Source organism: Rattus rattus, chromosome 3 (assembly GCF_011064425.1).
Source record: "Rattus rattus isolate New Zealand chromosome 3, Rrattus_CSIRO_v1, whole genome shotgun sequence".
Taxonomy (NCBI): Eukaryota; Metazoa; Chordata; class Mammalia; order Rodentia; family Muridae; genus Rattus; species Rattus rattus.
In genome coordinates, this window is record NC_046156.1 from 203,846,598 (window position 1) to 203,859,201 (window position 12,604).

The window sequence follows — 12,604 nt, forward strand, 5'->3', positions numbered from 1 at the left end:
TGGTCTGTGCACATACCGTCACACCCTTCTTCTACCTGAGTGCTGGGCACCCCTTTCCACATCCTACTTCCAGGACTGCCAGGACTACATAGAGAAACCCTATCTCAAACAAACAAAGTTTTACCCACTGGGCTATCTTGTCTCTCCATCCCTAGACTGGATAATTCCTTAAGTAGGATCTTGGATTGGTTTTATTTCTCTGGCTTATGACTTAGTAATCCCTTCCCTTTCTTCCTTAAAACATAGTTCTGTTCACTTCCTGTTGGGTGCTTACACTGCTGGCTGTCCCCTTCGCACTCGTAGAGATGACACTCTGAATGACTTATATTAATATAGGTGTTGAAGACCGCCCTCTCTCTGCCCTGTGCTTGACTTGTACCCTGTCGGTCTCTGCAGCTCCCTGCATTGCTGCTTTGAACCGTGCTGCAGCCATGGCCCTTTCTCTTTTAGTGTCATATCAGACATTACTTGAAAGAAACTTCAGCCACCTCAGCGATAGCTTTATCAGTCTTGCTTTCATTATTCCTCTCTGCCTTTATTGTCATGTAAGGAATAATACCAATATTCCTACTTTTTTTCAAATAAGAGAATATTTGGTGTTGAATCTGTTGAACTATTTTTAATTCCCTTGCTCTGTTTCATGGCTCTGAGTCTTTTGATGACACTAGCATGTGGGTTTGATTACTGTGGCTTTGTAATTTGAGTTTACAAATTACAATTTATGTGATACTTCCAATATTTTTCTTCTTGCTCAAGAGTCTTTAGACATTCAAATCTTCTATGGTTCCATATAACTTTAGGTCGATTTATTTCTGTAAAAATGAGTACGACAGTGGTTTGAGTGAGACGTGTCTCTCAGAGGCTCAGGTGTTTGAACATTTGCTCTCCAGTTGCTGGTGTTGTCTGGGGGAGGTTTGGGTGGTGCGGCCTTCTGAGGAGCGTGACCCTCGATGTGGGCACTGAGATTGTAGAATTCTACCTGTTTGTTTTCTGTTTCATGCTTGTGGTTTGTGATCTCTCAGTTTCCTGTTCATACACCATGCCTACCATTGGCTGCCATGTGTCCCCATCATGGGCTTGTTCCTCTGCTACTGTAAGCCAACAGAAACCCCCTTTCCATGAGTTACTTCTGGCTGTGGTGTTTCACAGCAACTGAAAAGTGGCTCATTCATAAGTTGGTGCTAAGGATGGGCTGTCTGTGAGGAGCCTGATCATGTGAGGAGAACCTTTCTGAGAGATGTGGAGGGCTTTGCAGGTCTGGACTAGAAAAGTGGTTGAGTGCAGTAAACAGAGTTTACAGCAGCCACAGTGGACCCTGGAGCAGAGCCGTTCGGAGAGCAGTGCCTACTGTGAGGAAGGCCTGGCTCCAGACAGCAGAGGAAAGCGAGGACTTCAACAGCAGACGGCCGCAGACCGTTCCTGTGGTGTTCAGCAATGGCTCTAGCTGCTTTCTGTCTTTGCTGTAAGAACTTACTTGAGGCTAAATTAAAAAGTAAAGGAGGACTTTCTTTAATGGGAGAAATTTCAAGAGTGCATGATGTTGATTCTGTGGTGTGGTTGTTGTATACAGTGAAAAGAGCAGAGGGGGCAAAAAGAAGTACAAATGCACCACTTGAAGAGAAGAAGAGCCCAGGTGTGTCCTGGGGGACAGACTGTAACTGTTATGGAGATGGGCACCATTGAGAAGCATTCTGCTCCGCACTGGGACAAATGTAGGTGAACGACCCACGAGCTTCCAACTCTAGAGGCAAGACAATGAGGGGCTCATGGATTCCTCCTCCGAGGGCTCAGATTGCTGCTGAGGTCAGGCAGCGTGTGCATTGGAGTCCATGCGTGAAGGCCCAGAGAGGGCACGAGGCTGTGAGAGGACTCAAAGCTGTGAAAATGAGGCCTGATTTGCAGCAACAAACTACAAGATGTTGGCAATGCTAGACCTCCGAGCAGCTACCCAGAGGAACTACACACTGGGAGTAGGATAGCCCAAAAGATAGATGTGTGCTGCAGGGACAGAGGCATCTAAGCCCTTTAAGCCCAGATGTCAGACATGGCTACAGGCCTGGTGTTGTGACCCTGCTAGGCTCTGAACTTCCTTAGGCCTGGTATTTCTTCGTGGTGCTCCCATTCCCCCCCTTAACAACTGTAATGCACATTCTGCCCCACTGTGTGTTGGAAATACATGATTTTTTTTTTTATTTTACAGAGGGTTACAGTTAACAGATTGCCTTAAGTCTCAGAAGAGATTTTAGACTTTTAAATAGGGTTAAAAATGTGCTCCACAATGGGGACTTTTGAAGGTGGACTAAATGCATTTTGTATAATGTTATGCCCATGAGCCTATGGAGGCCGGGGAGTGGAACATGGTGGTTTGAATGAGATATGTCCTTCCTGGCCTCGGGTACTGGAACACGAGGTTCCCCACTAGTGGTGCTGTTCAGGGAGGTGTAGGTGGTACAGAGTTGCTGGAGGAAGTCCATCTCTTGGGGAGGGCTTTGGGATTATAAATCCTTCCCTACTTTCAATTTATTCTCTCAGCTCTGTGCTTGTGGTTGAAATGTGAGCTCTTAACTTCCTGCTCCCACCAGCATGCCTATCGCCTGCTGCTGCCACCTCTGTCCCTTCCCACCGTGATGGGCTCCTGTCCCTCCAGACCATAAGCTGAAGCAAGCTCGCCATGTTTGACCATGGTGTTGTTTCCCAGTGACAGAAGAGTAGCTAGTGCAGGTACTTTGCTAGGACCTCATTGGTTGCTTTGACGGATAAACAGTGTTAACTTGTACTCGTCATCCTCGGTCTACAGACACCACACTTCATGTGTTAAATTTATTCCTATTTAATTCCCTGTGATGCTCTTGGATTGGAATTGCTTTCCTATTTTCTTATTTATTGTTAGTATGTAGAAATGCACTATTTTTATGTTGGTTCATGTAACTTTACCATCTTCGTATTCCGTTGCTTGAAGAGATGCCGTGACGAAGGCAGCTTACAAGAGAAAGCATTTAATTGGGAGCTTGCTTACAGTTTCAGAGGGTAAAGTTCATGACTGTTACGGCAGGACGCAGGCAAGCAAGCATGTACTGCAGCAGTAACTGCGATCTCTGAGAGAGGAACCGTACCTGGCAGGGGCTTTTGAAACCTTGAAGACCACTCTTCCATGAAGGAATCTCCAAGTAAGACCTCATCTAATCTTTCCTAAGCAGTTCCACCAGCTGGTAACCAGACCTTCAGATATGTGAACCTCTGGGGTCTATTCTTATTTAAACCACCACATTTACTAAATTTATTGCTTTGACAGTTTTATTTGTTTGAATTAGCATATATTATTATAGAGTCTATATCACATGTAATCAGTTACCTTCTTCCCACTCCCTTCTAAACCTCTTACTCCCCTTGGAGGTCACCTTTCCTTTCTACTTTTATCGACTCTGTTCCCTTCACATATAATACTAAAATCTATGATCTTCAAGAAGAGAAAATATATGGTGTTTGTATGTTGCACAGCATTATCCCAGAAGACACGAGCAATAACTGCTTACCCCAGATAGAGGATTGATATCACCAAAGTCCAACTTGGTGAACCATTAAGTTTATTTGGGTTATTTGCAAGATTGTTTACTACTGTAGTATGAATGGCTCAAGGCATTGGCATCACGAAGAGCTCACCCCAATACAGTGGTGACTCATGAAAGCTAGGGTCCCAGACCTATCTACTTAACTGGCTGGCAACTTTACAGATCAAAGTCTCCTCTCTACAACAGGCCTTACTGTTTATTAAAGGAGGAGGAGGGGGATTTCTGAGTCTGGTAAGTTTTAGGAACTTCCTGAGACTTGTGAGTTGTTTACTTTCTGAATGTTAAGTCATCTTCCTTTAGAGTACTTCCTAGGTCTTAAGGAGTTGTCCTGAGGGATGGAATGTTTTAATTCAGAGAAAATTATCTTTCTGTGCTTGCGATACGTAAAATAATTTTCAGCTATGATTTTTAACAAATGTGGTATCATATATATATAAACATATATATATATAATTATCACATGTTCTTTAGCTATCTGTTGATGGATGTTTAGGATGTTGTGAATAGTAGACAGTAGACATGAATGTGCAAGTATCTGTTTGATAGGATGTGGGATGCTTTGCGTGTGTGTCCAGGAGTAACATAGCTAGGTCTTGTGATTGTTTTATCTTCAGTATTTTGAGCAACCTCTACACCAATGTCCTCACTGTCCCTGCAGTCTGACATCCCACCAGTGATTTCTCTCTTCTTGCATTCTCTCCAGAATTTGTTTTCTTGTACTAATATGGAACCTCAAAATTTTTCTTTTCTTTTCTTTGATGACTAAAAAGTGTTGGAGCTTTCTAAAAGTATTATTGGCTGTTTGTGTTCTTTTGAGAAATTTCTACTCAGTTCATTAGCTCACTTACTGATTATAAGATTTAGGGCTTGGATGTTTAATTTCTGCAGTTCTTTCTGTTTTCTAAATGTTAGCCCGAGTGCCACTGGCACAGACTTCCTTTCCTTCTGTAGGCTGTGGGCTCACCCTCTTGGTGGCTCCTTGTGCTGTGCAGGAACATTCTGACTGCATGTAATTCCATTGTCAATTCTTAGAGTTGTTTCCTGTATGTTTAGAGCTCCGCTTAGAAGGCCTTTGCCTCTGCCTATACTCCCTGTTTCCCTGTTTATCTCTGGCAGTTTCAGATGCAGCTTTTCCATCATCCAGGGTTCTTGTGAATTGTGTTGTTTTCATTTGAGACTAGAAGCTTTTAAAATTCCCTCTCTGCTTTAGTCTACATCTCACTGTTCATTCAAAAGTGTGTTTTTTTAGGGTGTTGGTAGAGTTCTTGCCTAGGATACAAAACGCATGGATTTGATCCTCAGAAGTAAATACATAACAAAAGTGCATCATTCAGGCTGAATGCCAGCTTAGTTTCTGTGGTTTCCCTTGCTACTGATTTATAGTTCTAGTTCAGTATAGTATGGTACATTATTAGGAAGTATTTCAATTTCATTAAATCTGGCTTTGTGGCCCACAATTTAATTGATTTTAGAGATTTTATCTCTCACCAAGAAGTCCTTGCTCCCTGCCAGTCAGGTGAGACATCCCACAGCCGTGTCTTGATCTATCTATGGCATAAGTTAGATTTGATACTTCTTTGATATTTGGAGGAGGGTCTGGAAGACCCCCCGATAAGAAGCAGAGTGAGGAACTGAGTTCCTCCACTGTTGCAGTCAGGATCTATCTGACCTTGCATGCCTTTTAACGCATACCTTGCTTATGAAGCTGAGACTCCTAAAGATTCAGTGTATAAATACTTCTTGTTTTCTGCCTTTTCTATGGGTTATTCCTTTTTGAACATGTAGAATGCTTCTCCATCTCTAGTGATGAGGCTGGGGACCACTCTGCAGTGTTATGAACATGTAGAACAGGTGAGAGGAGGATCCAAGGACAGGATGTGATGAAGCAGGGACACACAGATGCCCCAAGGTGCTGGCCGCCCACAGTTTCTTGCTCTGTGTTTTAGTTATGTTGACATTCACTTATATAATAACTGGTTAAAAATCTACATTTGTGATTTATATACCATCTGTGATTTTTTCACAATAAAATGTTTTTAAAAAATATATACTGAGGGGGTTGGGGATTTAGCGAAGTGGGAGAGCCGCTGCCAAAAAAACACAAGGCCCGGGATTCACTCCCCAAATCACAAAAAAAAAAAAAAAAAAAAATATATATATATATATATATATATATATATATATATATATATATATACTGAGAATTGATTTAAATGAATCCAGTTTAAGATATCCTTTAACAATTTTATTATCCCATTTCAGTCTTAATAAAATGGAGAGCTATTTAATGAGGCAGAAATGACCTGGAAAATTCTTTTCTTAACCTAAATGATCATATCTGTGTCTTGTTATAAGGCTCGTTACCATGGAACCCAGATAAATTAATAGCTCCCATCTGAGAAAAAAATAATAGAATTAAAAGTATATTTTTCTTTTCTGTGACCTACACTGTAGTTTAAAATTCTCAGTGTGTTGCATTTCACTTCTGAGAACTAAGTCTGAGGCATCTTCCTCCTCTGTGTGTTTCTTTCTGCTCAGATCTCCTCAGGACAGGAGCTTAACAAAGCCACACCCCTCACTCGCTCTGTGTCCCCATCAGTGCAGAAATGCCCTAGAGCTCTCTCCTGGATCCCCACAGTGGGGAAAATGGGATGCAGTTCCTGGAGAGAGTCCTATTTCCAGGCACAGGCAACACAGCCACATCAGTAAGGAGGGAAACAGAGCAAATATTCCCCAGACACGCTCCGTCTATGCGTGTATAAAACTTTGCATAGACTCTTACTTAAAATTGTCTTCTTCCCTTTTTTTTTTCATTTTATTTTTGTATATTGTATGTGGTGAGGTTCTCACGTGCCTCACAGTGTGCATGCAGAGGTCAGAGGACAGCTTGCCAGGAGCTGGTTCTCTCTCCTTCCACCAGTGGGTCTCTAGGACTGAGCTCAGGTCACCAGGCTCAGCAACGAGCCCTCTCACCAGCCCATTTGCTCTTGTTAATGACATCTCTTGGCATTCCGTCACTCCATGAGAAAACCTCAGAGGCATAATGGGGCCATCATTAGTGACTGCATATTGGGATTGACAGTGACGCTGATCACCTCACAATCTCTTCCCATCATGCATTTCGTTTCAGTCCGACCAGGCTATTAAGCAAATCCAGGTTCACAGTTGTAATTTTATTTGGAGGACAGAGTCTTTGATCAGCAGCAAAATCTTTCATCAGCTCCTTTTACAAAACATGACTCATTCCCAATGCCACCGTGTGGGTCTCTAAGCCACCGAGCATCTCATAATTGAAATATAGAAATTACATAATTTATACAGCAGCAGTGGGGATCTGTATCCTTGCTGATGGCTTTGATGTTGCGGAGGGCTGGAGCAGGGCAGTGTGGTCAGACAGTGCGGGGCCTGGGGGGTTCTCCACTAGTTTCTGATCTCCGTCTTACCTATCCACTTCTGTTTTAATACAGGTACAGCTTGACCGTGTGGACTGGAAAAGACGACATTTACCCCACTGAAGATTTACTTTACATTCGAGACTGCTTTAACAAAACCCAAGTTTTCTATGATATTTTGGAACCACAAAACTATGAATTTAAACAAGCCATTGGAATCCGAGTCACTCTCTAAAAATATATTTTAAAATGTATATATATATTTTTTTTCTTTTAAATCACTTTCTCTTTGGTTTTATGATCCTTTGCTGTTTGGTCTCAATCAATGGCTATATTAATTGTAATTGTTGCTTTATGTTAAATTCATCTAATCAGATGCGTATTGTATGCCTCCTCTGACTACAGTGTCTCATGTCTGTACAAGATTTTACCAACTGCAATAAAATTGTTTTAAAATTATAGTAAAAATGTTCCAGCTGTGAGGGGTAACACGTGGGACTTGTGGAACTAAAACAGGAAGATCAAGAATTCAAGGCCAGCCTGGGCAATATTGTAATACCCTGTCTCAAAAGCAAATTTTTATAACGTCTCTTTAATCATCATACATTAATTTTGTAAAAAGACCTGAATTAATAAATGAACTACTTTTTACTGAAATTAGAAGTGCAGTATATTTGTCCGGAGTGAAGTTTTCCTATCTAACCCTTAGCGACTTCCTTGAGTTTTTCTGCACGTATTCGTTGTTTGTATGGATATGCATGCCATGGCGGGTGTGTGGAGGTCAGAGGGCAATGTGGGCTTTCTCCTTCTACCATGTGCATCCTGGAGGTCAAACTCAGCTCGTCAGCATGGCAGCAGGAAGCTGTACCCCTGAGCTATCTTTCTGGCCTAACAGTCTTAAGACAGTAGCGCATAACAGTTAGGTGACATTCAAGACGCTGCCGCTCAGATTAAGGCAAAAAGGAACTTCTTTTTGTGTTCTAAGAAGCAAAAGAACTTAAATGGAATTGTGAGATCTATTCTGCTGCAAGGTATATTCTGAATGGCCACTTGTGTGCGACACTCACTATTTCACTATTTTGTAGGTGACTGAGGAGCACCTTAAAAGACACCATTGAGATGGCTCAGCGATTAAAAGCACTGGCTGACTCAGTGGCTCTCAACCATCTGAAACTCCAGATCTCCTATCTTTTGGCCTCCTCAACTACTGCACTCACGTGGTGCACAGGCACACATTCAGACAAAGCACCCATGCACATGAAATGAAAATAATTTCTTAAAAAAAAATGAAGAGACACCATTGAGATGTATCTGATAACGGAGCGCTATTTACACAAAGAGCTCCTATACGACTGGTAAAAAGCCAAAAGCCTGCGTTTTAAAAATGAGACAAAAACTAACAGCTACATCACAAAATAAAATATTTGTATGCCCAAAGCAAGTTTTCCTGGAAAGGTTCAGACAGTATTACCTCTCATCCAGGACAGGTTATTTAACGCACAGTGAGATTGCAGTGCGGATGTTGCAGAATGACTGGCACTATAAGGACTGATAACTTGTGCGAGGGGCAGTCCCGAAATATCCAATAAAGAGAATAACTCTACCCTAGGACCCAGCCATTCTATCCATAAACACAAAGTCAAGGGAGTGCCTGTATTCACAGAAAAAGACTGGTGGCAGAATGTTGGTGGCAGTTATATCCTGAGCCCCTAATTAGAAACAACACATTTCCATCAGCAAGGAAACTGCTAAATATAATGGACTTACTACACAGCCCTAAAACAGTGTGAGCTGCCTATTCACGGGCAGGGTAATAGTAAACACAGTGCAGAAGGAGCAGGAGAGCTGAGGACACTGTGACTCCAACAGGTCAGAAGGATAGATGCTCAGGGTACAGCATTGGGCGGGCAGTGGGGTGACTTGGGCCAGTCATGAAAATGCCTATGGCTGTGCCAACACCCATACTTGGATGTGTGTGTGGCAAGGAATTACTGAGAGGTACTCTTTACTGTGTCGTAAGGTATACATATCAACCTTTGATAGTATTTTCACAGATCTTAATAGACAAAAATGTGTCAGTTGCTAACAGGCACTGAGAAGCCAACCCTTTCAGCTTGTGTTAATGAAGAAAGATGCCATGGGTCACCAGCACTATGCATTCTTCTATGCATTCTATGCAAAGTTGTTCACATGCACAGAAGAATTTTGAAAAGGTACACAAAGTACTTGACCCTTTCACATACCCCAAGCCTAGAGTATCAAGGTTGTCATCCCATAGCTTTTGAGTTCTGCTTCCCACAACTCACAAGACCCTTACACCTTAGAGGAGCCATTGATAAAAAGTTTGATTGTTCCAAAATTCAGAGTCTTTCAAACCTACAATTGCTTTTGGTCCTGTGAGAGTGGTGTAATTACTTGTTAGCCATTAGGATTTGATTTCTCCAGTAGAAAATTATTAAAAGTAATTTGGAACAGTTTGTTGATTTGCTTGTATCTTAGTTCACTGGGCTTTTTACTCTGGTAATCAGCATCTAGTGAATTCATAGAAAGGTGCTGCGTCCCTCTCCATGTTATTTTTGATGTGAGCCTGCCTGTGAGGAGCTTTCAAGGTTTGAGAGTCACAAGAGTAATGCGTTCATGAACAAAGGCAAGAATAGTTGAGTGTTAAAAAAGGAAGATTCAGATGAGCCTAATCTCTTCCTGTAGAAAATGAGATTGATCGAGTCTGCCCACCCAAGGACTTCTGTCTGGGTTTGACGCAGACAGATCCATAGAGGAACTGGGACTACTGTTCTAGCGGCCACACCCACATTACACTTCTAATTTGCCTGTCATTACTTGTCTCTCTTCTTTATACTCACTGGCTGTAAGCTTGGACCACAGTTTGACCAATCACGTGGTTTTGGAAGAAGCCCACAGTTTTCTGGGGCTCAGCTAAGAGAAAATGGAGCAGCCATCTTATCTCCATGTACCAAAACTCTACAAACATTTCACTGTGGCCTCCATGTCGAGACTCCATCCAGGTTGTGGATCACCCAGCAAATAGCACCACCAACTAGGAAGAAAGTACTGAATAGTGTGCCTGGGCAGGGGTGTGTGGTGTGTGTGTGTGTGTGTGTGTGTGTGTGTGTGTGTGGAGGGGTGGGATGGGGGTGGGGCGTTTTCTCATTTCTCGTTCAAACTACCATAGCATGTGAAAGGTCCTGGGTTCAATCCCCAGTATCAAACACACACACACACACACACACACACACACACACACACACTCCTCGTGTTGTACACCAACCTTTTGGTGCTCCCGCCTGCGTGGGACTGTAATAACTTACTTTGCCACTGGCCATGGTAATTTAAGAGCTTTACCCAGCAAGGGCCTTCTGTTCACCTTTCTTCCCGCTGATTTTAGAGTTCTGCTCCATCATGGCTGCCTGCTGTAAGAGGAACTCATATCTGCACTGGCCAGAATGTTCCAACCGCTTCCAATTCAGGGCGGCTTCCACGTGTCTCTCAGTGGAAGTGACATCATTTATTCCTTTATTCCAAGTTCTTGGTCCTAGTAAGGACCCACAGTTACAGGAGCCAGCTAGCAAGTTGTTTTTTTTTTTGTTTGTTTGTTTGTTTTTTGTTTTTCTTTCAATTTGAGAAAATTGATTTGGATTGAAGTGTTTTCCTGGGCAATCAAAAATCCGTGCAGTCCCAACCAACCCTGAGTGAGCAAAACAAAGCAGAAGGCTGTGCGCATGGCTGAAACCCCAGAGTCTGCACTCGACTTTCCCGATGCAGTCCAGAACATGTGAAGACAATCTCAAAGAAAGGCCAGCAGGTAAGAGGCCCGCCCTCCTGCTGCGTGATCCACAGCCTTCCCCTTTGTATGGAAACGGTACCTCTGTCTCCCTAGGACAAGCTTCTCCATAGATTGGAGGCCCTAGTGGAAATACTCTAGTAGCTTCTTTTCTAGTCATGTTCGATTGCACTTGGAAGACTCTAGGCTAAGAATATAAGGCCAGCCAGCCAATCTCAACAGACTCTACTTGAGCTAAATACCACCTTTTATTATCTATCTATCTATCTATCTATCTATCTATCTATCTATCTATCTATCTATCTATCTATCTATCATATATCGCCCGACCACACTGTAGCTGTCCTCAGACACACCAGAAGAGGGCATCGATCCCATTACAGATGGTTGTGAGCCACCATGTGGTTGCTGGAATTGAACTCAGGACCTCTGGAGGAGCAGTCAGTGCTCTTAACCTCTGAGCCACCTCTCCAGCCCCTAAATACCACTTCTTTTACCTGCTTTTAACTCTTTTGCAGAATCTTCATCGTATTTTTCATTTTTTGCATTGATTAGTTGTGAATCGATGTGACAAACCACCCACAGAACCACGGAGGAGAGAAGGCTTTATTTGGTGTTGTGGTCTCAGGGTTTCAGTCCACCATGGGGTGGGATGCATGGCAGTGGGACCATGTATATGGCTGTGCCTGTGGCTGTCCCCTGTACGGCTAACAGGTGTAGACAGTGACCCGGAACCAAGGGTCATACTACACCCTGCAAAAGTGTGTACCAAGTGACTTCTCTGCCAGCCAGGCCCCACATCAGAAAGGCCCCGGCATCACAAAATGCTGCCACCAGCCTAAAGAGCAAGTGTTCAGAGTGGGAACCTATGGGGGACATTTTCAAATCAAACCACAACTCTTATGTGTACACTCTGGTTTCAATGCCCTGCCCAGAATCAGCTCTCTCACAGTTGATCAAGGAATGCTGGATCAGTAGTAGACACAGATTAATCTTTCAGTCACGCGATACAGGCCGGCTGGCAGTTCCTGAGCACCGACCGTATCAAGCTAGTGACTAGCCGAAGCCATTTCCTTCATTTGTCACAGACCTTCCTAACCCTAGGCTCTGAACCTGCTGTGTTCCTGACTGCCTCTCACTGTGGATTTGATCCTGCATTTCAGCAGAGCTCCACTCTGCTCAGTTCTTCAGTGGTTCCTGTTATCTGCCTCCTTCCCAGCCTTCTCTTTCCATTCCTTCCCTCTAATTGTAGATTTTGAAAGAACGTCCACAGAGACGGCGTGTCAGCTTGGGAGGCTGACAGCCGAGCCCACCATATCTCACAGATCTGCTGTGCTCTGGCTCTCCTAGGAACTTGGACACGTGATCCAAATGCCAGCTGTGGGTGGATAAGAAATTATCAAAAAGATAAATAGCAGCCAGGTGCAGGTAGCACATATCTGTTATTCCAGCATCCCGGAGACTGAGGCTGAGAGTTTTCAGCTCAAGGCCAGCCTGAGCTCTATAGTGAAACCCTATCTCAACAAAACAAAATCGATGTGATCTACAGAATACCGGCAGCAAGCAAGGTGATATAAACGCAATTACTAATCTATTAAGAATCGTGGCTTCCAATTGGACTAACCCCTGTATCAAATTAGGTGTTAAGTCAAACACAGGGGTATCGCCTGCGGTTCCAGCTCCTTGGTAGTCTGAGGCAGGTGGCTCAATTGAGCCCAGAAGTTCTAGGTCAGCCTGGAAAATGTTCGGAGACTCTAGAGAGTTGCAGGTGGGGTGGGGTGAGAAAGAATGAAAGATGGAGAAAAAGAGGAGAGAGAGAAAAAAAAGGAAGGCGAGGAGGGAGG

General features: G+C 43.3%; 1 protein-coding gene across 1 annotated transcript in view; it reads left to right on the top strand.

The window, feature by feature from the left end:
- Fam151b (family with sequence similarity 151 member B) overlaps positions 1-7,632 on the top strand; it is a 35,199-nt gene extending 27,567 nt beyond the window's left edge. Inside the window, exon 6 of the mRNA XM_032899038.1 lies at positions 7,037-7,632. Within this exon, the coding sequence (XP_032754929.1) occupies positions 7,037-7,196 (160 nt within the window). The 3' untranslated portion in view covers positions 7,197-7,632. The remainder of the gene's footprint in view (positions 1-7,036) is intronic.
- The last annotated feature ends 4,972 nt before the right edge of the window (positions 7,633-12,604 follow it).